The 27,542-nt window shown below is 40.7% G+C and overlaps 1 protein-coding gene across 1 annotated transcript; it reads right to left on the minus strand.

Annotated features, from left to right (window-relative positions):
• Positions 1 to 1,976: 1,976 nt before the first annotated feature.
• Positions 1,977 to 27,420, minus strand: LOC119918251 (ATP-dependent DNA helicase Q1-like). The gene is given in 16 exon segments (XM_038738887.1): positions 1,977 to 2,812; positions 8,738 to 8,867; positions 16,627 to 16,843; positions 16,964 to 17,055; positions 18,756 to 18,894; positions 18,987 to 19,104; positions 19,580 to 19,728; positions 22,396 to 22,477; positions 22,755 to 22,921; positions 23,058 to 23,256; positions 24,577 to 24,683; positions 25,102 to 25,281; positions 25,361 to 25,375; positions 25,378 to 25,578; positions 26,615 to 26,706; positions 27,296 to 27,420. Coding segments are annotated over 15 exon segments (2,517 nt in total). The 5' UTR covers positions 26,640 to 26,706; positions 27,296 to 27,420; the 3' UTR covers positions 1,977 to 2,116.
• Between the last annotated feature and the right edge of the window lie 122 nt (positions 27,421 to 27,542).

Genomic DNA, 27,542 nt, shown 5'->3' on the forward strand with positions numbered 1-27,542 from the left:
CGTGCTCGGGCCCTAATAATCCGAGCAAATTCAATAGGGACCTCACACGGTCGTGCTCGGGCCCTAAATATATAATCCGAGCAAATTCAATAGGGACCTCACACGGTCGTGCTCGGGCCCTAAATATAATCCGAGCAAATTCAATAGGGACCTCACACGGTCGTGCTCGGGCCCTAAAAAAAAATCCGAGCAAATTCAATAGGGACCTCGCACGGTCGTGCTCGGGCCCTAAATATATAATCCGAGCAAATTCAATAGGGACCTCGCACGGTCGTGCTCGGGCCCTAAATATAATCCGAGCAAATTCAATAGGGACCTCGCACGGTCGTGCTCGGGCCCTAATAATCCGAGCAAATTTAATAGGGACCTCGCACGGTCGTGCTCGGGCCCTAAATATAATCTTAGCAAATTCAATAGGGAATTCGCACGGTTGTGCGAATATATATATATATATATATATATATATATATATATAATCTTAGCAAATTCAATAGGGAATTCGCACGGTTGTGCGAATATATATATATATATATATATATATATAATCTTAGCAAATTCAATAGGGACTTCACACGGTCGTGCTTGGGCCCTAAATACAGACTTCAAACTTGGAACCTGTAAGTTCTGCCATGCTTTACTCTATTTTGCATGGTAGCCTGTTGAACTTGGCACGTTCCACAGCTAATGTGGCTAGCGTGTATTGTAGGCGCACACTCTGACTGGAGCAGTGTTGAAATTTGTAATATTGAGGGACAGTCAAGAGAAACTGTGTTAACGTTAAAGGATAATTCAGGTATTTTTTAAACCTGGGCCCTATTTTCACGTAATTCGGTGTTGAAATGACTAGTACAAATCTGGGCAGTAGATGAACACAAACTTGACTAGAGAATGTGCAGTCCTCCACGGTTACGCTGACCCATAAACTGGAGATATGAGAAACTGTGACTCAGATGACAGAAGTAAGAAACGATATGAAATGGATACCATTATGTAAAATGTTACAAAGTTCTTAATATTTATGAGTTTATTTGCCAAAACAGATAAAAGCTACTTTTAAACAAATTAACACCCGTTTCATCACATAATTCCAGGTGCAACAAAATTATTAGCGTTGGCCAGGTCTCACATTTTCTCCGTGTTTAAGCAAGCTAGGTTACATCTGGTTAACTTTGGACCATTACTGTTGCTAGTATTTGCCAGCTAATTTTACAGTCCTGCTCTCCGGATTGCCGTCTGCCTGAATCCATGTGAATGCAGCCTGCAGAAAGCATATTCTCTCTTCTTCATCCGTTGTTTCAGGCAGAAACAATGTGTGGTGTGGTGTCACAGCGGGTGAAGCCACTTTTTCGCATTTGTCAAAAAATGTATATTCTGATAAATGCTTTGGGGCATGTAAATGTAAATCTTATCGGATCACTTACAAGGAGTACGGTCTATGCAGCTACCAGGATTACAGTGTTTCTGCCGCTGCTCTAAGTTATTGAACCATGCTTAAGTTGTACGATCATGCGCGGTAGACACTGGTGCCAACAGGAAGTAGCCCTGTAGTAGTATTTCATAGGACCAAAACTAGCTTCACTGCTCTCCATTCAAACCCGCGGGGTGGCTTCATCCAGTAATATACGGTATATGTAGTCTTCCCCTGCTGCTCCCTTCTACTCCCCTTGCTGTCTGTCCATTGTTGGCATCCATTTTTCAAAACAGGTAATCTGACCTTTGACCTATTTATAGGCCTATACAACATGTTTCCGTTGAATAACATTTTGTCAGCACTGAACTCGCCCCTGCTAAATAAATCTAACATTTTGATTGGTTGTGTTTGGATAAGGAAAGGAAGTCACTTGCTGTTAGATTTTTGTGTCTCAGTGTCTAGTTTTGCTGTTTGAGTGAGAGGTTTCAAAAATCGTGTGACAGATCTTGTGTGTAAGCAGTTGTAAAAAACTGTAATAGTAGAAAAAACTAACAAATTAAGTTCACTGTGTTTTTTGGCTTTTTAATCTGTGACAGAAGATATAACATTTGTGATTACATTATAACAGTAGCTGTAAACATTTCTTGATAGTACATCCATGAAGACTAAATCGAACTGCAGCTGAATGAACTTCAAACTGTGATGTCACCGGTGAACCAGCTTCCTTCTGCCGCTGACTCGTGTCCACAGGCTACGGGCTGTTTGGGCGATGGTTACCCTGTGGGGCAGACGAAGGCTCCTCAGAGGTTCCCTAATACACGCTAGCACTCCTGGATCTGCAGGCTGCCCCAGGTATTCATGGGAAATGTAGTTTATTCTCTTCAGTTGTTTGCTGTAGTAGTTCCTCAGGTCGCAGAGCTCCTCAGCTGCAGTCTCAGAGATGATGGAGGCCTGGGAAGGAGAGCTGGGCACAGTGTTAGTGGCTGTGTCACCACCTGGGGATGGAGAAGGAACTTCTGCTGCTGCCATTTTAGCATGGGGGTTCCTCCTCACTCTCTGAGGGGTGGTGGATTTGCGTTTGGAACGAGGTTTATTTGGATGTGATGGAGTTTTCTGACCATCAATGTTATCTATAATGTTAATTTCAACATCAGCCTCAATAACATGCTGAGGCATGATGAATGTCCTCTTGTCTTCCTCTTCCTCTCCATGTCTGTATGTCAGCTGTTTTTTTGGTCTCTCTGTCCGTTTGTCTGTCTCTCTGACTGGCTTCAGGTCTTGTTTCCTTGACATGTTCCTCTGTTCTTTAAATTGTTTCTTTTTGGGATGTGGGGGACAGCTGTTGTCTATGACAATGGGGTCAAAGCTCATATCATTCTCCTCCTTACTGGCCAATGTGTCCTGTAACCATGAAAACTAGTGTGAGAGAACAATAGTAGAAAGCATAATATTCACTACTTGCTGAACTTTTAGAATAATATGCAACTAAGATATGTTTAGCCTACTTCTCTGTGTAGTCAGTGAGGAAAAAAACAAAAGAAAAAAACAAAAATCAACCGTGTTAGCAGAGACAGTGTGATGAAATGTTAGTCACAGTTAGTGGCAGCTTGCTCCTGAATATGGACAATGATGCTGGAGATCATGAGTAACAGACTTAGGTGATTCTCAAACATTACAACTGTCAGTACTGTCAGTCAGTTATGTCCCAACACGTGCCTAGTGTGTCACAGGGCTTCAATTAAATTCCATAACAAATATTTTAACTATTTAATATTTATTAATTTGTCCATATTCAAAATTTTGTATACAAGTGAAACAGGCCATGCCCTTCACTATTCGTAACTGTCTTGCCACTCTGATGTCATGAATGACCCATTCCTATCGGTAAACTAGGCTATTCTCTTAATGTGTTAACACACGATGGAAGAAACTAATGAGCCATGAACTAATCATCATAACACCAAACTATGTGGAAAAATTGTGGATTAAGGCAAAGTTGTTTGCTGACTTTTTAAAACTGCAGTAACATTACCACAACACTGAAATAGAGTCCACTGTTTGACTTGGTTACACAGCAGAGGAACTGAACATCAAACTACAGCGTAGTTTAGGATTAGGCTGCATGTTTTTTTGTTCCAATTAATGTGAACAAATTGCACAGATAGTTTTAATTTATTTGAACTTTATTAATTTTTGAAAAACTCTTAAGTGTTTCACCATGAACAATGGTTCATATTAAGGCTGTCATTGTTAATTCAAAGTTCAAACTACTCTTAACACGTGAAAATAAATTAAATATGTTGATTTGTAATAATCTGTTACAATTTAAAATTCACAGTGCATGACTACAAGGCTGTTCTCCTAAAAATTCACAAGTCCGTCTGACTCACTGCATGTCCTGTCCCTGTTAGTCTATTATCTTCTTTATGAATGCAAACATAAAAAGAAAATTGGCAAGCCATGCTGTAGTCATGACACAAGGCAGTATGAGAAGTAATGAGTGGGAGAATTTTAAATTTGAAACAGTAGATGAAATATCTGTGGAAAAAGTTAAGTCAGTTTGCTGACTTTGTAAAAAGGTAATTATGTGAGGCAACAGAGACCCAACGAATGAAAAGAACATTCAATTTCACAATTTAATTTTAGGATTGGACGACTTAGGTTGCTTTTGCATTAATTCGACCAAAGTATGTGTCACTTGTTCGCTGTAAACACATTTTTTGAAAAAGTGACAGCCCTACTTTCTACATCTTCAAAGAAGAATGTAAAGGCTAGATAAGGAAAGCCATCCTGCTGAATCACATTTTAAGTTTAGCTACATATACAGCTCTAATGTTAAGTGTACATTTGTAATCATAAGACTGTGAATCTATTCTAAAAATAGGCAGCACAAATTGCAGACTGATAGATCGTATTTTCAGGACAGTTGGAAGGACTGATAGGACTGATGTTTGAGTTTTTCCATTCTTTCTAAACGTCACTCAGTATTTTTATGTCAGGAATATGATTTACTGTACTGACACTTTAGATTTGTTTCCAGTGAGATATTATTGAGTTTATATAGTGACTTTGTTGTTGTAAATGTTACTGTTGCTGCTATAGAAACATTTAGTTGTATTTAAAAGATTTCATTCTAATCCTGTTCTGAATTTAAAGACAACCAGGCAGCTAATATGCACACTTCAATATTTGTTTATTGCAAGTCATATCATCATTGCAATTTTGAACAATGTTATCACACATGGCAGATTTTCCTATTATAGTGCAGGCCTAGGCAGAAGTACTGGTGTTGACTATTGGTGACTAGCATGCTATGAGCAAATGGAATACTCAGGAACTGTTCTAAACAAAACTGGGCTTCTGAAGATAAAGGCTTCTAGATCTATTGGTTTCCTATGTCTACAGAGCAACACAACGTATTCAAGTTTAAGTGATCACGAACACCTGCACATTTCATCAAGTTGTGCATCTTAAAAAAAACACCACAGCAATAATTATAGCAGCAACACACAACACACTAGCTAGCTAGTGTACACCACCTTGTGTCCATTAGCAGATTAGATGACTTTATACTTTCTTTCAATCAGTGTCACCAGTAAGATTTCACCCTATCAAATGAACCCATACAGAACAGCAAAAAGAGGTTGTGGTGCCAATAATGTCCTTTTATCGCCCAGCCTGATGGTTAGGAACAATAAGATGATATCATGCTTGTTATTGTACAACTTTTAAAAGCATTTAAAATTAAACAACAGGCTGTCTATGTGTAGTTATCCTCCAGTACTCTGATCCAAATGTGAAGCATGAAGGAAAAGTGTGGACAGTGCCATGCCAACAGAAGCAGTAGTAAACAGAATAAAGAATGATGGACTGTACTTTCTCAGCTTGTCTTCTGGACAGGGTGGGAGGTTAGGGGAGGTCTGTCTTGACTTTCTTGGACACAGGGGCCTCTCCACCGCTTTGAACTGATCTCTTTCCCCCTTTGGCTTTGCCCTGGCCACTCACAGCTTTTACCTGTAGGTCATTAACAACAGTCTTCACCTGAGAGGGTTCAAAGACCTACATGAAGTGGACGAGGGGACACTAGAGGGGAGGACATGGGAAACTCAAATCTAGAAATGGACATAAACAGAATCCCCCCATTCATCATCACAACGGCCCAGGCTGTGGATCCCAGAGGGTCTGGACTCAGCTCACATCATTTTTCAGATTCCTTGCTCAATCTTTCTAGATCTACACAGAACGGTTTCAGGATCTGAGCTGATGGAAAAGACTCCGTTTACCTTCCCATGGACCTGCGCTACTAGCCTGCATGCAACGCTAGGAAACAAACAATTATTTGCATAACTGTTGAATTTATCTATCAGGTTCATGACAGCAAATTGAATGATTATTGATTCTATAAAAAGTTTTATAGATGTGCATCATTAGTGCTTAACTACTGAACAGCAGCTTAAATGTCCCAATTATTCAATTTACAATAATAGAATAATAGAGAAAATCTTTAGCTGGAACCAGCTAATGTTTGGTATTTTACCTTTGATAAATTACTTTAATGTTAATATATCTACTTAAACTTAAAAATAATTGTAACTCAAGGCCCACAGCTCTCCATGTCCAAACAAACATGCCAAATCCATTTCAACTGAGCCAACTTCAATTTGCTGATGAAGACCATGAGAAGCAGTTCAAAGTACAGAATTTAAATATGATGTTTAAACTATTAATTTTTGTCAACTTAACTGGCTGGTCATTTCTTTACTCATAAGCATCACTCTTTGTATATCATGATATAACTATATATTTAAGGGTTCCTGCTATTACTAAATGCTCAGCGTTGTGCGCATGCAATGGCTGTTTGGTCTCATACCTTTTAAACAGCTGTGCCAATCGCAGTAGCAAGCGACAAAACAGTCTACAACTAGCCTATTGAATCAGTGTAATCATGTTAGGGTACTAATGATCACTATGAGCAGCTGTGTGGCAGTGATGTGACAGACTTATCTCTATGGATCTTTGGAAACAATTAGGAAAATGTGTGAGAACATTTTTAAAATGACATGGAGGAAAGATATTAGCCACACATTGGAGGACGAAGAAACTGGTTAGAGGCTTCACAAATAGAGAGAATCTGAAGAAAAACAAAACAAAAAAATAAAAACATCAATACACAAACAGGAGATACAGAAACAATTATCAAGAAGAGCTCTCTCAACATTTACTATAGCCACAATATGTTTATTTGCCCATTATTTGCTCATTACAGATAAATATTTTTTACAATATATGGTGGCCAATATCATTTCATTTCAAACTGCAGCTGTCAGAAAACTACAACATCTCTTCATAATGTCTGCTTTGCAGCTGAGTGTTAAGTAAAAGTAGCATTACACTCTCACATGGGAGTTGTGCTTCTCCTTGCTGAAAGTCAGTGTAACTCTCAGTATCACTGAGATGCTTGGTGAATAAAAAATTGGAACTGGATCTCTTACCCCAACCCTACACCCAAAAAATTCAACTGTTGATTTTCTATACTTCTAAGTAGATACTGTGAATAACACCATTTGACCAACATCTTATGCTCACTTGTTCTTCACATTACCCAACCCTAACCAAAGAGAAACTTTTTAAAAACTTAGTCATACCACTTAGAATTGTTTCAAGAACATGAGGACATGTTAGTACTGGAGGTTTGGCAAACTAACTTGGCTGGCAATAGTTGAATGAGAGAAATTTCAATATATTCTGATTTAATTTTAACAAAAAATTAATTAAAAACCCTCCTTAATTAGAGCAGACAGTACATATGTATGATACATATACAGTATCTCACGAAACTGAGTACACCACTCACATTTTTGTAAAAATTTGATTCAATCTTTTTATGTGACAACACTGAAGAAATGACCCTTTGCTACAATGTAAAGTAGTGAGTGTACAGCTTGTAGAACAGTGTAAATTTGCCATTCCCACAAAAAACACACATCACACAGCTATTTATGTGTAAACCACTGGCAACAAAAAAGGAGTACACCCCTAAGTGAAAATTGGGCCCAAAGTGTCAATATTGTGTGTGGCCACTATTATTTTCCAGCACTGCCTTAACCCTCTTGGGCTTGGAGTTCAGAGCTTCACAGGTTGCCACTGGAGTCCCCTTCCACTCCTCCATGACGAAATCACAGCGTGGATGGAGGTTAGAGACCTTGCGCTCCTCCACCTTCCATTTGAGGACGCCCCACAGATGCTCAATAGGGTTTAGGTCTGGAGACATGTTGGCCAGTCCATCACCTTTACACTCAGCTTCTTTAGAAAAGGCAGCGGTCGTCTTGAGGTGTGTTTGGGGTCGTTATCATGTTGGAATACTGCCCTGTAGTCTTTGTACTCCTCACCTGGTTGCTGCCACACACGCTTGACACCATCTGAACCAAATAAGTTTATCTTGGTCTCACCAGACCACAGGACATGGTTCCAATAATACATGTCCTTAGTCTGCTTGTCTTCAGCAAACCGTTTGCAGGTTTTCTTGTGCATCATCTTTAGACGAGTCTTCCTTCTGAGACGACAGCCACGCAGACCAACTTGATGCAGTGTGCAGCGTATGGTCTGAGCACTGACAGGCTGACACCCCTCCCCTTCAACCTCGGCAGCAATGCTGGTAGCACTCATACGTCTATTTCCCAAAGACAACCTCTGGATATGACACTGAGCATGTGCACTCAACTTCTTTGGTTGACCATGGCGAGGCCCGTTCTGAGAGGAACCTGTCCTGTTGAACTGCTGTATGGTCTTGGCCACCGTGCTGCAGCTCAGTTTCAGGGTCTTGGCAAACTTCTCATAGCCTAGGCCATCTTTATGTAGAGCAACAATTCTTTTTTTTCAGATCCTCAGAGTTCTTTGTCATGGAGGTGCCAGTTGAACTTCCAGTGACCAGTATGAGGGACTGTGAGAGTGATAACACCAAATTTAACACACCTGCTCGTCATTCACACCTGAGATGTTTTAACACTAATGAGTCACATGATACAAGGGAGGAAAAATGGCTAATTGGGCCCAACTCAGACATTTTCACATTTAGATATTAATGGCTGTGTGATGTGTTATTTTGAGGGGACAACAAATTTACACTGTTATACAAGCTGTACACTCACTACTTTACATTGTAGCAAAGTGTAATTTCTTCAGTGTTGTCACATGAAAAGATATAATAGATAAATATTTACAAAAATGTGAGGGGTTTACTCACTTTTGTGAGATACTATACTAGATGCAGTGGAACATTTGTTGAAACTGTTTTGTGATATATTATTGTGGGCAGCATTTACTCACCACAGCAGATCCAGTCACTGTTGGCCTCATCTTCATGCTGAGTTTGTGAGTCTGGTTCTTCAGCAGAGGCGCTTTGCAGCCCAGCTTCATGTAGAAGTAGGTGGTGTATGGGGTGAAGCTGAAATCCTCTCTGAAGTCAACACATAGGAAGCCAAAACAGCAGACACGGAAGAAGGACATAACTGTGTCAGACAAACTATAAAGTCTCCCGAAACATGTTCTTCTCAACATCATATTATTGTCTTTACATCCAGTATATATCAACTAGGAGTAACTAGGGCTGGGAGATATGGACCAAAGTCCTGGCTGGCAATAACTTTAATGAGGGTAGCCCCAGGATTCTCCAAGTTAAAGTTAAGACTTTAAAACCTTTTTAATGCCACCTAGGATCAAATTTAATGCCAACTTCACTGCCATATAATGGAAAATGAGTATGAATTTTTTACCCGAGAAAATAATTAGCAAGTTACCTGAATTTAATAAAACATAACATTCTCATTTATAGGTAATTACACAATAGCTTTTTGAGGTGTGTTTTTCTCTAATAAAATAAACAAACAATATTCACCGCATTAAGAACTCTTACGCTATGAAACAAAAAATACAAAATAAATAGAATAATTAAAGCTGCAAGCAGCGTTGGGCAGGCCCTCGCACTTGTAAGCGCGTCCGCGTGTGAGCCGGCCGAGTTGCACATTCTGGAGCTCTGCCGGTGCGGCTGTGAATTTGCTATGCGGTTAGGTCGCCGCATGAAGGTGTTATATGTCACTTCCTGTGTCCCCTATGTGGAGCTACATAGCACTTGCCGCTATGAATATAAATTGGTATTGACGTGTAGATGTCTGCGGGGTGGGAGAGTTATCAAGCACGTAAAGTTTGTTTCAGATGTGAGCATGTACACTGAACAATAATGTACCCAAACAATAAAATAAATTCCTTTTATATTTCCCTGCCTTGTTGTTTATGTGTACATACAGAGGAAGAATGTGAGAACAGCACACATTTCATCGTTACTGTGTGTTAGAGCATGGGAGAACAGTGGATACTTTTAATACAGCCCACACCCCTAATACTGTGTAACTATAACAAGTAGAGAACAGAAGAAAAAGATGTTCTTTCTTTACAACTGTCTGCATAGCTTATTCATATTGTGTAATGAATGAAAATAAATAGGCCTACTAGGCTCCTCTCTACTTTGACATTTAAGATTAGCTTGTTTGATCCACCTTCATACACATGTGACATTACTGTACAACTTGAAAAAGGTGAGTTGTTTTCTGCTCCAGCCTGCCTAAAAGAAAAGCGTTTTGGGATTAAATGGACTTTATTAGCTGCTGCAGTGCAGGATGAACTCAGAATAGACCCATTTCTCACCTTATTATTCTAAATCATGCAACGAAGAAGAAGAAATGCATAATAAATCCTGGGACAAAATCTGTCCACAAATACTGTACAGCATGTAGTCTAATGAACAAGACTTGTGTTATAGCTGACTTGGGCAGTGAAATGTTTAACTTTTTTAATTCATGTGGTCATAGTTGTCCACAACTCAAATCAGAATATAAGAAGAAATGTTTTATACCACCTCAAGAAGGCTTCCTATCAGAAAGGTAGGAAGGTATTTCAAATGTACAACTGCAGTACTTAAATCTAAGTAAAGTAATTTCCCTGACATTTTTGTGTTACTTTACATTTAATAGACGCATGTAACAGGTTTTATACTTCCTGTGAGTATAATCCAATCAATCTTATTTTCATACTGTATATCCGTTGTGTAATTTGATAAATTGTGTTGTATGTCGTGCTCGCATCGCATCTCAGAGAAGACTCTGACTGCAACATGCGTCTTTGTAAAGAGAGAAACGGACAGAAAAAGTCTCTAACTCTGCCTGTCAGCTCGCTCTGTTCCGTTAAAACTGAATTTACCATACAGAATTGAATACGAGTGCACTCCAGATTTAGCTGCAGCTAGCTGACCGTGTGCTTCTCCCTATACCGCAGTTCTGTGTCCATGCATGCAGCAAACTGAAAGCACTGTCTGTCGGAGCGTCTACGTGAAAAGAGAAGGAAGACATTGCTGGTAGTATTGTCTTCAGAGTTGTTAAACACCTCAGCGCACTGAAGGAAGCCATCTGACTGTGTGAGGGGCAAGATCGTTGATGTCTGCAGGCATAGTAGGCCTAGAGCTCTCCTGTCTGACTGGTCCACCAATAGCAGAGAAGATGACCCCTTGAGACACAGCCCCTCCTCATTTGCATAATGAGACAGAAATTTAAAAAGGACAGGCAGAAATAAATACCATGGGTGAAAATAAATAAGGTAGAAAAATACAAAGGAAGAATAAAACAGACAAAAATATTAAAACACACACATAAATAAATATATTAAAAAAATTAGTAATAAATAAAGTTGAAGATTATAACGGAGAATAAATAAATAAGGTAATTATAACAAAGGTGAATAAGTAAAGGCACTAATTAAAATATATACATTTATGTCTCCTTGTATAATTTAATTACTACCTACATTATTTATTTACTTTATTTTTTGTGTATTTAATTGGATGCTTATTTATTTATTGAGCACTTATTTATTTCTGTATTTATTTCTGACTGTGTCAGGATCGGTCCTCCATAGCGGGGTGGGAGAGTTATCAAGCACGTAAAGTTTGGTGCAGATGTGAGCATGTACACTGAAGTTACAACAACTTCCTGTGTCGTGGCGAAGAGTTGATCTTTGACGCCACGCCACGGATACGGCCATTGACGAAAACTCGCAAATAGCACAACTTTTCATCTTCAATGCCTTTAGAAGGCACAGCACAAATTTGAAGTCGGTCGGACTAAATCCCTAGGAGGAGTTCGTTAAAGTACGAAGTGTGTAAATCATCCAAAATTTGACGTAAAATTCAAAATGGCCGACTTCCTGTTGATTTTAGGGCATCGCTCCAAGAGGCTTTTTTGTGCGTCTGGACAAGATACACGTACCACAGAAAATTCGTGCACGTAGGTGAAACGTGCGGCGGGGGCTGCTTCGTTAAAAGTCACTTCCTGTTGCCAGCAGGTGGCGCTATGACTGTGGGTGAATGTCAGCATGTACATGTGTTCAGGGCGGGACTCTCATCCTACATGTACAGTTTGGTCCAGATGTGAGCATGTACACTGAAGTTACAACAACTTCCTGTTTCATTGCGAATCATCGACGCCACGGACACGCCCATTGACGAAAACTCGCAAATAGCACAACTTTTCATCGTCAATGCCTTTAGAAGGCACAGCAGAAATTTGACGTCGATCCGACTAAATCCCTAGGAGGAGTTCGTTAAAAATAATGTAATGTAAATCATCCAAAAATGGCCATAAAATTCAAAATGGCCGACTTCCTGTTGACTTTCGGCTATGGGTTCTTGAGGCTTTTTTGTGCGTCTTGATACGATACATGTCCCCAGAAAATTTCGTACATGTAGGTTGAACGTGAACGAGGGGCTAATCATTTCCAATTTTCTAGGTGGCGCTAGCGAGTCATTTTGCCACGCCCATGTGCGAAACTTGTAGAATACGAAATTTTTCACCGGTTCTGACATGTTTGCAAATTTTGGTGAGTTTTCGAGTATGTTTAGGCCATGTCATTTGGGCCTACTTTGCAGAAAAAAAAAATATATATATATATATATATATATATATAATCCGAGCAAATTCAATAGGGACCTCGCACGGTCGTGCTCGGGCCCTAATAAAAAAAAAAAAAAAAAAATCCGAGCAAATTCAATAGGGACCTCGCACGGTCGTGCTCGGGCCCTAATTCCTCAGGGACCTCACACGGTCGTGCTCGGGCCCTAAAAATGAATGAATGAAACTAGTGTAGTATGAGTGACAATTAGTTACACCTTGGCTAGATAAGATATGCAATGTAATATAATATGCCAAAGAAACGGCAATTGCTTCAGTGATTATTCATCCTGTTCTGCTTCTGCATCTAAAGACACCGTCCTCGTCTCATACACAACTCTTTCTCCATTGCTGTTGTAATGTTAAATGACCAGGAACCTATTCCTACTAACCTCCTTTCCTGCTTTCCTTTGTGCTAATACCTCCACACAGATATACATAACCATGAGACATCTGTAGTAAGGTGGGCAGTATTTCGGTATTGTAAGGTATACTGAAACCAGAGAAAGCAGATGAAAGACGCTTGCCCAGCTAGCTCGTTGTAGATTTCATGGCTGTGTGGGCAGAGTCAGACTATCCATAAAATTTTAAAACATACGGTTGGTCAGGCTTTTAAACAAGGATGCATGCTGCCCACGTGAGAGTAGCGTCGTCAGACCCACTTATATCCTGTGTTCAGCAGTATATGGAGGCTGTCAAGCCTATTTGATCAATTCAGAAAGAACGTATTGTGAATTGTCCCCTATCAAATAGTATTATAACAGCCTGTATTAACATCATGCTGTTGCAGTAGGGGGGATCCAGGACAACTGAAACACTTTTCAGATATACGTCATTTTAAAATATAACAGAAATCATTTGTTGTTGTCATCAACAACTCACGTGTGTGTTCTATCAATACCAGGTGTTATCTTAAAATATGAAACGACTTCAGTATAATTTCACTTTGAACGAAAGGTGCGCATTGTTTCATTCGTCCCACGTCCCGTGCGGGGCGGATGAAACATGGGTGGGACAGAAGAACAACGATATACACTGCTGAAAAAAATAAAAGGGAACATTGTAACTCCAAGTCAATCACACTCCTGTGAAATCAAACTGTCCACTTAGGAAGCAACACTGATTGACATCAATTTCACATGCTGTTGTGCAAATGGAATAGACAACAGGTGGAAATTATAGGCAATTAGCAAGACACCCCCAATAAAGGAGTGGTTCTGCAGGTGGTGACCACAGACCACTTCTCAGTTCCTATGCTTCCTGGCTGATGTTTTGGTCACTTTTGAATGCTGGCGGTGCTTTCACTCTAGTGGTAGCATGAGACGGAGTTTACAACCCACACAAGTGGCTCAGGTAGTGCAGCTCATCCAGGATGGCACATCAATGCGAGCTGTGGCAAGAAGGTTTGCTGTGTCTGTCAGCGTAGTGTCCAGAGCATGGAAGCGCTACCGGGAGACAGGCCAGTACATCAGGAGACGTGGAGGAGGACGTAGGAGGGCAACAACCCAGCAGCAGGACCGCTACCTCCGAAATGACCTCCAGCAGGTCACAAATGTGCATGTGTCTGCTCAAACGGTCAGAAACAGACTCCATGAGAGTGGTATGAGGGCCCAAAGTCCACAGGTGGGGGACACGTAGGAAACCGTGCAGGACGTTTGGCATTTGCCAGAGAACACCAAGATTGGCAAATTCACCACTGGCGTCCTGTGCTCTTCACAGATGAAAGCAGGTTCACACTGAGCACATGTGACAGACGTGACAGAGTCTGGAGACGCCGTGGAGAACGTTCTGCTGCCTGCAACATCCTCCAGCATGACCGGTTTGGCAGTGGGTCAGTAATGGTGTGGGGTGGCATTTCTTTGGGGGGGCCTCACAGCCCTCCATGTGCTCACCAGAGGTAGCCTGACCGAGATGAGATCCTCAGACCCCTTGTGAGACCATATGCTGGTGCGTTTGGCCCTGGGTTCCTCCTAATGCAAGACAATGCTAGACCTCATGTGGCTGGAGTGTGTCAGCAGTTCCTGTAAGAGGAAGGCATTGATGCTATGGACCGGCCCGCCCGTTCCCCAGACCTGAATCCAATTGAGCACATCTGGGACATCATGTCTCGCTGCATCCACCAACGCCACGTTGTACCACAGACTGTCCAGGAGTTGGCGGATGCTTTAGTCCAGGTCTGGGAGGAGATCCCTCAGGAGACCATCCGCCACCTCATCAGGAGCATGCCCAGGCGTTGTAGGGAGGTCATACAGGCACGTGGAGGCCACACTACACTACTGAGCCTCATTTTGACTTGTTTTAAGGACATTACATCAAAGTTGGATCAGCCTGTAGTGTGGTTTTCCACTTTGATTTTGAGTGTGACTCCAAATCCAGACCTCCATGGGTTGATAAATTTGATTTTCATTGATAATTTTTGTGCGATTTTGTTGTCAGCACATTCAACTAAGTAAAGAAAGAAGTATTTAATGAGATTATTTCATTCATTCATATCTAGGGTGTGTTATTTTACTGTTCCCTTTATTTTTTTGAGCAGTGTACATTTAAATAGTTTGTTATTCTTGTTTTTATTTAGAAAGATTGACACTGCCCTTCTGCAAACACCTAATTGCAAACTCATTATGTCCTTTTTTCTTAAAAAAAAATAAATATAACTTAGCTAACTAGAATGTCCAACAGTTAATGTGCATTGGGATTAGCTATTGGCTGCCCTTTTTCCTGGTCTACTGTGAAGTCCCTATTATTTGGCTGTGAGCCATTAGCTTCTAAATTGTAAAACTTTTACATTTAAAACTTCAGGAAGTGTTAAAGTACTAACTAATCTTTCATGTGATCATGACCATGTCACATGAAACAATACACACAACTCATCATTCAAAAAAAAAAAAAAAAAAAAAAACAGCTATTTTTTGTAACTCCGTGAAAGTGTGACGTATCCACCTGATTTTCCCTGGTTTTGTTAAGTACTGTGTACTGTATGTGCTGAGGTAGTTTGGCATATCTGACTTATATGGGCTAATTTGAATTTATAGTATTTTCATGAAACAATTTTTAATATTTTCTTATTGAATTTGAAATTTTATTCACCACCACATGATTACACACTTTCTAATGGCAAAAAAGGTGCTTACATTGAAAAACACAATACTCGGAAAAATTTGGATGTATATCATCAAAATGAAGATTCATCGTCCAATATGTGAATGTAGCGTAGAAGAAGAAGAGGAACAGAGAAGGTGACGAACATTAACAGGCAAAAATTAGTGCGTTGTGGCAATAACGACACCATGTATTTGTTAGATGGCTGCTCCGCGACACTGGTTTCGGGGGGTTTACCACACCCCCTGACAAAAATCCTAGGGGAAACACTGAAATTAGACAATGCTGTTTATACACAGAGTTTGAGTTGCATTAAGTAAGTCCTGCCAGCATTTGCTCCTCTCTTTCACGGCGCAACCCTGCCACCCACTACGGTATTGTTTTAAAACAGAACTTTGCTACCGACAGCGTTTTTGTTTTGGTATTTTTATTAAAATATTCTGTCCTATAACACTTATACACTTGTACTGTGCATGTTGCCGTATTTACTTTGCGACGAGTCCCAGTCTGTTTTCTGCCGCTACAGTCACTTTGTACTCCCATGTTACTTTCAGTAACAGTTGCACCTCATTTTCAGTGCATGCAAAAAAAATATTATTCTATTCTTCGATTGTCTGTAGTTAGCAACATTCTTCTTTTCCCGCATCTTCTGGAACTGCGTAGGCAATCCGTTTCCTGTTTACACCGTACACAGATGCCCAGTGTACATGAATAGCCACTTGATGTGCATTTACAGTTGTCTTAATATAGACGGAGATCATTTCTGATACGCAGTTAAAACTCTGGTGTGGATGTAAAAATATCAAGATGATTTTTAGTCCATATCGCCCTGCCCTAATCTGTAGCTAGCCTGACCTGTGACCCACAGGGAGCTTCATTTGTGCCGGACGCCATTTTGGGGATTAAAATAGGAAGAGGACCTCTGCCATTTTGGATCTCAAATTTCAGTCTTGTACCGCATTTTGAACCTGTGGTCTATGAACCATCCATGAGGTCTCCTTTTTATCATAGATTATTAATATTGATAATTGTATTAATATTTATATAATATCTTTGATATTCAGCAAATAATCTGACGCCCCCATTATTATTATAAATTAACAACAGAACATGAGGTGTCACCTCAGGTATCTCTGCAGCAGCAGAAACACAATCACAGCTTCAGCCTGCAGCCGAGACAGTGTGGTGGTCTGGATCATCTTCCTGTGCTTGGCTGGGCCTTTTCCCATCCAAGCATCCACCAGCTTCAGAGGAGTCAGCTTCTCATCCATAGATGCTGCTAGCTCCACGATCTGCACCACCTGCCTAGCATGTTGCGTAATTTCCACAGTGGTGTAATCTGGGGGTTGGAGGGGTTGAGGTCAGATGATCACCAATAGTATAATAGAGTAGATAGCTCACAAATGTAACTGAATTTTATTCAAACATATCTCTCTCTCTCTCTCTCACACACACAAACCTTTTGCATGGCGACAAGTATCACACATCTGGTTGCATCCTTCATGGTCCCACACTTCATCAAAATGAACAGCCATAAGAGAGCGCCGACACCTTTACACAGCAAACATGATACCCAATGTCACGCACTGATACATGGATACATAATAATGTAATGATAATTGCAGATTTACTCAATGCACTGCCAACAAGCTTAACCAGGATTTGTTGGGCACCACTGTGTAAGATTTTGCCATTAACGTTTCTTTATACTCCTCATATCCGGAGTTTGCTTGGTTACCCCAAGTTAAATCTGACTAGGTTAAACTGCCTTCGTAGTATGGGCCACAGGTAACAGATAACAACAACAAAAGAACCCACCTTCCTAACCAAACAGATCCCCACCAACTCATTGCAGCAGCGATAGCTGAAAGAAAAAAAAATCAAAACACTACCAAGCTGTACTAATCCTAACTGTTGAAAATAAAACACACTTCAGCTGCTACCCATTAAACCTAGTGTTCATATACACTCACCTAAAGGATTATTAGGAACACCATACTAATACTGTGTTTGACCCCCTTTCACCTTCAGAACTGCCTTAATTCTACGTGGCATTGATTCAACAAGGTGCTGAAAGCATTCTTTAGAAATGTTGACCCATATTGATGGATAGCATCTTGCAGTTGATGGAGATTTGTGGGATGCACATCCAGGGCACAAAGCTCTCGTTCCACCACATCCCAAAGATGCTCTATTGGGTTGAGATCTGGTGACTGTGGGGGCCATTTTAGTACAGTGAACTCATTGTCATGTTCAAGAAACCAATTTGAAATGATTCGAGCTTTGTGACATGGTGCGTTATCCTGCTGGAAGTAGCCATCAGAGGATGGGTATATGGTGGCCATAAAGGGATGGACATGGTCAGAAACAATGCTCAGGTAGGCCGTGGCATTTAAACCATGCCCAATTGGCACTAAGGGGCCTAAAGTGTGCCAAGAAAACATCCCCCACACCATTACACCACCACCACCAGCCTGCACAGTGGTAACAAGGCATGATGGATCCATGTTCTCATTCTGTTTACGCCAAATTCTGACTCTACCATCTGAATGTCTCAACAGAAATCGAGACTCATCAGACCAGGCAACATTTTTCCAGTCTTCAACTGTCCAATTTTGGTGAGCTCTTTATTTGTAGTGGAGATGAGTGGTACCCGGTGGGGTCTTCTGCTGTTGTAGCCCATCCGCCTCAAGGTTGTGCGTGTTGTGGCTTCACAACTGCTTTGCTGCATACCTCGGTTGTAACGAGTGGTTATTTCAGTCAAAGTTGCTCTTCTATCAGCTTGAATCAGTCGGCCCATTCTCCTCTGACCTCTAGCATCAACAAGGCATTTTCGCCCACAGGACTGCCGCATACTGGATGTTTTTCCCTCTTCACACCATTCTTTGTAAACCCTAGAAATGGTTGTGCGTGAAAATCCCAGTAACTGAGCAGATTGTGAAATACTCAGACCGGCCCGTCTGGCACCAACAACCATGCCACGCTCAAAATTGCTTAAATCACCTTTCTTTCCCATTCTGACATTCAGTTTGGAGTTCGGGAGATTGTCTTGACCAGGACCACACCCCTAAATGCATTGAAGCAACTGCCATGTGATTGGTTGATTAGATAATTGCATTAATGAGAAATTGAACAGGTATTCCTAATAATCCTTTAGGTGAATGTACAGTCACAATGGTCAGCTGACTTGCAGTGTGGGATCCAGCTATAAGCCATAACCACAGGAGAAATTGAGAGTGTGTGTGCGCTACCTGTCAACATTCTGGCAGTAGTCGACCATCTGCAGCAGCTTCTGCTGACCAACATTCTCCATCACCACCATGGTGCTGATCCTGAAGATATCAGAGAAGCCAAAGTATACGATGCAGTCTGCTGGAAGGTCGTCTCTACCTGGATACACACAGAGGCATTTAATTAGGTTTGTCTGCAAAAATACAAAGGCTGTATAAACTAGTGCTCTGACCTGATTACTAAGTGTCTACCTGCACGTCCACTCTCTTGATAGTAGTTCTCGATAGACTTGCTGATGGTGTGGTGGATGACAAACCTGACATCAGGCTTGTCGATGCCCATGCCAAACGCCACGGTGGCCACCACCACCTGGGAGCACAACACAATCACATACTCTAACATGTTAAAAAATGAGATTTTTTAAAGTTGTTTTGCACACTATCCAATTAATCGGTTCATTGATTTAATAAAGCATAAATGCCAAATAATATCTGGTTCCAGCTTCTCCAATGTAAAGATTTGCTACTTTTCTCTTTTTGTCATCACTGTAAGCAGAATCTCTTTGAGTTTAGGACTGCTGGTCAGACAAAACCAAGCTTGTTTGTGGGTTTTTATGTTGCTTATACTTTTTATTTGGTAAATCAAATGTCAAAGTCCGATTTTGGTCATAATGAAATGTGACCAAACATAGTATGCTTGACTTCTGAACTATTCAGTAGGATCAGAGGATGAACATCTTAATTTATTGTGATTGTTCACCATAAACCAAAGAAAAAAATCTTGGCCCAATGCTTCTAGAGACACCTCCCAAAAAAATACCATTAGATGTGTCACACCCAAATACCTGAATTTTGTTGGAGGTCCATTTGCGGTGAATGCGGGACTTCTCATCAGGGTCCATGTTAGCATGGTACGGATAGGCCAGGATGTCTCTCTTCTGAAGTTCAGATGATACGGACTCTGCATCCTTCTGGGAAAACACGTACACAATCCCTGTGGCGCGCGCACACACACACACACACACAGGAATTATGGAGTAGGACTGCTCTGTATGTGAATATGCAGTTAAATAATGTATTCAGACATATCTAAAAAGCACTCCAGAGGCCCGGATTTTTATTTTAGGGATTTTATTGACTGTAAACTGGAACTGTCACTACCAGGTTTTCAACAGTACGTTAAATATGGCACAAGAGAGGACAGAATCCTTGATAAGTACTATTGTAATATGAAAAATGCCACATGAGCTGGGCTAAACCCCCACTGTCAAACTGGGACCATAACGTTGTCCATCTCATCCCCACTTACAGAACTGTTCTCATGAGCAGAAAACCATACACCAAGACTGTAAAGGTCTGGACTGGAAGTGGCAGAGACTGTTACGGATTACATAAAATTCTGTGTGGACAATTTTTAACCTCAGAAAGAAATAACTGTATATCCTAACAACAAACCATACATAACTAAGGTGGTTAACTAAGACTGTATCAACAGCAAGAAACTGGCATTTATGAACCAGGACAGAGCCCAACTGATAATTGTGCAAACAGAACTTAATAACTTGCTCAGGGAAGCCAGGTGGAGACAAAGAATTAATTGAACAGAGTTTTACAGAAAATAACTAAAAAAAATAAACTATGGGACACCATGAAGGTAATTACTATTATGACACCAGCTCAAAAATGCATCAGTACCTCTGATGACCTGCAAAAAGCTTTGAGATTTGAATCTTGGGTCTTCTCCTCTGAATGGAAGAATGTTTTAGAGACAATTTCTGTCACAGAACAGGACACAAGACTGGTGATAGAACCTCAGGAGGTCAGATTGCTTTTTAAAGACTTGTGTACTAAGAAGGCCACTGGGCCAGATGGAATATCTGCATTCCTGCTAAAGACATATGCAGAGGAGCTAACCCCTGCATGGTGCCCCATCTTCCAAAAAATCAGTAGACTAACAAACCATCCCCACCTTGTGGAAGAATTCAGTAATTCCACCAGTACCTTAAAAACCTTGCCCAAAGGTGAATAATGATTTCAGGCCTCTTGCTTAAGAAATGACACCATTATCATTTCATGACAATGGTGTCATTTCTTAAGCAAGAGGTTGGAGGGTTTTTAGATTCTTTTCAGTTTGCCTTTAGGCAGGGGCGTGGCACAGATGACGCTATTAACAGCATCTCACATCTGATCAGTAAACACCTTGAGGACCCCAAGGCCTACACGCATTTTGTTTGTTGATTTTAGTTCAGCTTTTAACACTCTGCAGCCTCACATGCTCATCCAGAAACACATGAATGTGAACCCTTTTATTCTCAACTGGTATTTTAGTTTTTTTTTTAACAAACCGTACTCAACAGGTCAGAGTGAATACTGCTCTCACGGAGCCCAGGCCAATCAGCACTGGTGCCCCTCGGGGCTGTCAGCTCTCCAGTCCTCTTTACACTGTATACTAAAGACTGCACTAGACTCCACGCTGACAATTATATTATCAAATTCTCAGATGATACAGCAATCCTCGGCCTTATGCACAAAGATAGAAGCCCAGCAGCCTATCATTTGGAAATTGAGGAATTTGTCCATTGGTGTGACGACAACTATCTTGTGCTAAATGTGACCAAGACTGAGGAGATGGTGTTTGATCCAAAGGCGACACCAGGCCTGTAGTGATCAACAACTTACCCATTACTCAGGTTAACTCTTACAAGTACCTTGGTGTACATATCAATAATGCACTTGGCTGGAGGGACCACGTGAATACTCTCTGCTCCAGACTTCAGCAGAGGATGCATTTTTTACAAAGACTTAGAGTGTATGGAGTCGAACTGAAATATATGTCGTTTTATCATGCAATACTAGAGAGTATTCTAAGATACGGTATCACAGCCTGGTATGGTCACCTGATAGTACAGTCCAAATCACAGCTCTCCCGTCAGATACAGACAGCTATGAAGATTATGGGGGTCAAAAACCATCTGCCCCTTCAGACAATTAATAAGCAATCGGTTATCAGACTGGCAAAAAAATTAGTTTCCGATCCAACCCACATACTTCACCCAGAATTTCAGCTTTTACCCTCTGGTAGAAGATTCAGGGTTCCTAAATGCAGGTTAAACCGATAAACACTCATTTGTGCCTATGTCCATTAAGCTTATCAACACTAAGATGTAGGCTAGCTGGGTTGTGCTCTGTCATTGTGCAATAAGTAGGCTATTGGGGTTATGCAATATGTTAGTGGTGTAACACATGGGCTGTTGAATTGTTCAATATGTCATTGTATATTGCATAGGTTATGTGAAATGTGTCATTTGTGCAATATGTAGGCTATTGGGGGTGTGCCATATCTCATTGTGCAAAGGTTGCGCTACATTTGCGGTGAATGCAGCCGACAGGGTTGTTCAATCAAAAACTGTCATTGGAAGAAGGAGTTAATGTGCTGACTATATACCGGTCTAATGAATATGAGAGCATGTGTTGTGTTGAATGAGTGTATGTGCTGAGAGAAGTTTATTTCTGTATTTTGTGTTGTCTTTGTAAAGCTGCAGAACAGACCAAAAACAAATTTCCCTTAGGGGACAATAAAGTATATTGCATCTTATCTTTGTAGATCTAAGTACATTAGCCCTAATGTCTTTAGTCCTGTCAGTCTGGTTTGCTGCAGTACCTGACTGGTCCTTGTATCTGTTCTTGATCAGAGAGGCAATGTCGCATATTGATGCATTATTGTCAGAATCTTTACAACGAACCTGAGAAAGAAGCAGACTGTTAGGGTCACGAACATTTTAAAATCGAGATGCAAGACTGACTTATTAAATGTATTACGTCTGACATGTAGTATCCACAGAGGTAGTACTTATAGATGACTGTATGTTTTTATGTAATAGGCTAAACATCAGTATGATCTTTCATGTTTTGTAATGTGACTTTGAAACGTTGTGCAGAGCAGGTGGGAGCATGTGCTTGACAGAGAAACATTCGGTCGGTGTGTGCGCGTGTGTGTGTGTGTACCGCCCTGGTTACCACCTCGTAGTAGAGATTAGGTCGGTTAAAGGATGCAGTCAGTGTGACTGCCTGTGGCACGCACAGGATCTTCTCACAGTCCTTGAGGACGCTACTGGTTGCCGTGGCTGTGAGCCCGAGCAGTGGGACTTCAGGGAACTGCCTCTTCAGGATGCCCAGCAGTTTATAATCTGCATACAGACACACACAAACACAAGCATGCACATGCTTTTCTCAACTTTGAAGATAAACTTTGATCTCAAGGGAGGTTGTATTGAAAGAACTATACTTCCACACTCCTCCATCCTAGTGAAGGGGGCCTCTCACCTGGTCTGAAGTCATGTCCCCACTGGCTGCAGCAGTGCACCTCGTCCACAGCGATACGACTCAGCAGGTTTGCTTTGTAGGCTCTCTCCAGACGAGACATGAGCAGCTTACTTTTGGCGATCTTCTCTGGAGTCACGTACAACAGCTTGAAAGGGGCCTTGGGATCAGTCATTCCAGTCATGACTGTCTTGACGTGCTCCTAAATTTTTTTTCAATACATTTTCATTTCTTTTTTCAATGAAAGACCAAAACATGATTATGAGCTGTACAAATGTAAATCAGTTTAGACATTTATTTTCCCAAACCTGTTCTGACAAACAAAAACAAATGACTTTTTTTTGGTAAAAATGAACCTATCGGTAATAAGCCAGAACAGCAAAAAGAGAAAACCAAGTGATTTACACACAAATAGACTGCTGTAAATAAGACAGCACAAGACACATGCAAACAACATAAACATGCACAATAGCCTGTATTATTAATACAACAATGCCTATAATATAAGATCAGACTGTCCCCACACTTCATATTAAATATGTAAATGTAGAAAAATTATTTTGAATCCTCTCAGGCATTTTTCTTTCCTTTTGTTATTTTACACTCACACTATGTATCTGTGTTTTTAAGCAAAGTAAAATCTGCACAAGTTGGAGACAAGACTTCAGTGCAGAAGCAACATGACTGCATTAATTTGTGTTATGTTAGGGGACTTGGCACCTGCCCACAGTGCCAAAACTACCAGTAACTGGTTTGCTGACCATGGTGTTTGATTGGCCAGCCAACTCGCCTGACCTGAACCTCATAGTTAATCTATGGGGGATTGTCAAGAGGAAAAAGAAAGACACCAGACCCAACAATACAGACGAGCTGAAGGCTACTATCAAAGCAACTTGGGCTTCTAGTGGAGAGGGTTAGAAATGGCAACTAATGGCTCACTTTACATTCACGTGCTCCTCGGATGGTCCCATTTTGGGTTTTTTTCGACTTATGTGTATGTGCGCGCTTAAGTCAGAATGTGGAATCAACATTCACACTACTACAAAGATTTGTTGGATTAGCATTATCAGAGCAATTTGATTTCTAAATCCAACAACAAAAAGGGTGTGAAAACTTTCAACATATGGTCCCGTTTTAATGTCTTTATATAATATAGTTTTATGAGATGCAACTGTATATAATTTGAACTAGAAAAACAGTAACTGTGAAAGTACTTTGTTTTACAATATATTGCTACAGAGTATAAACTGTAGGTATGCGAGGTATACTGGTCAGAATGATGACTACAGGGTTATTTCCAAATTTATAAAAAAATATATATATTTTGTAAAAATCTAAAGTCTTTCCAAAACAGTGAAACCTATTGATCTAAATGGTCTTTTATGTCAACATTCTTATGAGTACATTCTGTGGAATATGAGGTTCATGCAGTTTTGTCACTGTGCTGCATAAGAAGATATAAACAGACTGAAAGCTGAGCTGATGTGAAACAAACAAGCAGAATATGGCTGCCAGTCGTTACCTTGCTACTGGACCTATTCAGCATGACTGCTGACACGTCCATGGACTTCAGGTACATGATCTGGTCCTCCATCAGGGACACCAGGGGAGTGACAACCAATGTTAAACCTGACACACAAACACACAGATTATGGAAGGGCTGCAGAGTTGATATTCATGTATGCTCAGTCCCAGCTGTTCTCTTCTGTGACCCAACAATGGTGGAACAAGCTACCACATGCCATCAGCAGGGGCGTCCCTCTCTAACTTTAAGAAGCTCTTGAAAACCCATCTCACTTCCTCTTATAAAACCTCTGACCTCTAACATGCACTTCCTGTGCTCTTCTTCTTTCGCTTTAAAATGATCTTGTATTAATTGCATTCAATTAACTTTTACTTCTTTCTCTAGGTATTTACTCTATTGATGCAGTATGCGCCAATAGCTCTGAGTAATTGTATATCTAAATGTATGTACTCTCAGAAACTGTATACACAAGCAGTGTGAGGGCAGGGGTTTAGAACCAATACTTTGTGTGTTCCAGTGTACCCTTAGAGCAGACTGCAGGCAGCTGGTAGCAGAGGCTTTTTCCTCTTCCTGTGGGCATCACCAGGAAAAGATCTCTGCCAGACAGGGTCAGGTTGATGGCCCTCAGCTGCAGTGGTCTGAACTTTGAGAGATGGAACGAGTCTTTCAAGTGCTGCTCCACTTCTCTGGACCATGGAAAATCTACCAAACATCAAGAGATTAACACAGGTCAACACACAAATCTATTGACTCTAATTTTATAGCCATGTGTGTAAGCTACCTGTGCTGTCAAGAGCTGTATCTCCTGCTCATAGGTCATTACTGGATCAGCAACAGATGAAGAGGATGATGGCTGTGCAGCATCACAGGCTTCCTCCAGCTGCTGCAGCAGTGCATTCTTACGAGAAGTCAGCTCGGCCTGCTTCTGCAGGAGCTCTGTGATCTGCAACTCTACCAACTCTAGGTCTGCCTCCACCGAGTCCAGCTCTGCCTGTACATCTGAACAGGAACAAACACAACACAAATACCGTTAGCAAAGATTCCAAGCAAGCAATGTGAAACAGAGCCTATTTTACTGTAAAATTAGAACAAAGGGGTAAACAAGATGCTTATAGAGTAATATGTGCATCAGGTTCTCTCAGTGGAGTTAACCAGATAGACTTCAAGGTGTCAAACCTGCGCAGGTACCTCACTCTTAGGGAGACCAGATAGGAATAGGTCATATTCAGGACAGAGTTTTGCAGGGGGTGGGGGTTGGTTGGCTACAAGTACATTCAGTGTCAACAAACTGTAAAACCCTAACACATGAAAATCAAAACTCAACACTAAAATTAATTATTTTTGTTTGTTCATGAAGTCACCTGTCACTAGGAAAAAACAAAACGACTATGGGCATATAACAGTGGGTAAATAATAATCTGTTACATATAATTTATTTAATTTTATTGATTTCATCAGTGCAGTGCCTGTCTCATCTGTCTGCGTAACGCCCGTGTCAGACCTCTCCTCTGTGGCCCCATGCAGCTACACTCCCAATGTTCTCGCCACTGTAACTTCCACTATCTTCATCTACATTACTAAATGAAAAGGGGGAAAGAACACACGTGTTACTTTTTGGCTGTAACAACGATGATGACACAATGTACAAACCTGCAGTCCCTGTTAGAGCCTGAGAACCACACAATGATCAGTATTTAATGTTTAATCAGGCTACAATCAAAACTCATGTTTAGTCTGATTTTCGGGACAAAAATTACAGGAGTCAGGACAACTGCTTGTAATTTGGGTCGTCTGGTCACCCCACTTACACCTTCTCTTTGTACCTCCCAGTGTCCCCTTGGAGCTGAGGGTCCGGGCCCCATGAAATCAATCTCCTCTCTCTTATACAAAAACAACTTCAGGATTACCACAGAGGACCCTATGACTGTTTTTATCTTACCACTATTGCGTTCTTTAGTGTTTAATGAGGTTTGGCTAATTTTACAGTTTATAAAACATATGCAAAATAGACTGAATGACTTAAGAACAGACCTACCATTAGTTCTGTCCCCACCAGCCATTTTTCTCAGTGTGATTTACTCTGAAAGGAGCCAACCTTCCGACTGTCAGAGATGTTGATATGAGTCACTGTTAGACAGAAAACCATGTTCAAGAAATGCATTGAAGTAGGGTAACCTTAATTCACCTTAATCTTTAGTTCATATTTCACATGACTGACTGGTTCCCAGACTGTTAAAATGAACTGGGGCTAATTCTACTTGAGACTCTACCACAGTCAAGTGACTGCACTTTAATTTTTGGTGCTCATCTAGTTTAGTTCCTGCTTGTTTATGTGAGTCAATACCTGACTTCTACAATTTGTTTAGGGTTTTACATTCATTAATTTGATTTGGATATAAGCCAATTAAATTTTTTATATGGCGCCACTTCATTAAATTGAAATACTGTTCCATTAACGTAATTAGCAAAATTATTATCCAGTGAGACATTCATTCTAAATTTTCAACCACTGCCACTTAACGTTAACCTATAACGTTACAGGCGCAGTGTCAACAGAACAAAGATAAATTAACGTTACTGGGCCACCTTTTGACGTTAGCCAATCTCAACTATGGTTACAAAGCAACGTTAACTGTCACATTTTGTTCCATTTACACATAACTGGCCACAGTTATTACTATATCTTAACGTAAGGTTAGGCTCGACATCGCTGCACCTGTTTAATCACACAAGGTGGAGGGTCCGTGTACGTTCTTTTTTTGTTTCGAAAAAACGGGGGGAAAAGAGCCGTTCTCCCGTTTTTGGTTTCTGAATCGAAAAATTACTACTCCAAATTCAAACAATTGGCCGATTTTGTTTTTTTGAAATTCCTATTTTCATTTCTCCGTTTTGAGATGGACGTTTAGTAAAGAAAGACAGGTGGGCCAGGTGACCCGGAAGTAAGAGTACATATCTTAAAATAA

Source organism: Micropterus salmoides, unplaced genomic scaffold (genome assembly GCF_014851395.1).
Source record: "Micropterus salmoides isolate LMB-PRFRI ecotype aquatic unplaced genomic scaffold, ASM1485139v1 Ms_hic_scaffold_23, whole genome shotgun sequence".
Lineage (NCBI taxonomy): Eukaryota > Metazoa > Chordata > Actinopteri > Centrarchiformes > Centrarchidae > Micropterus > Micropterus salmoides.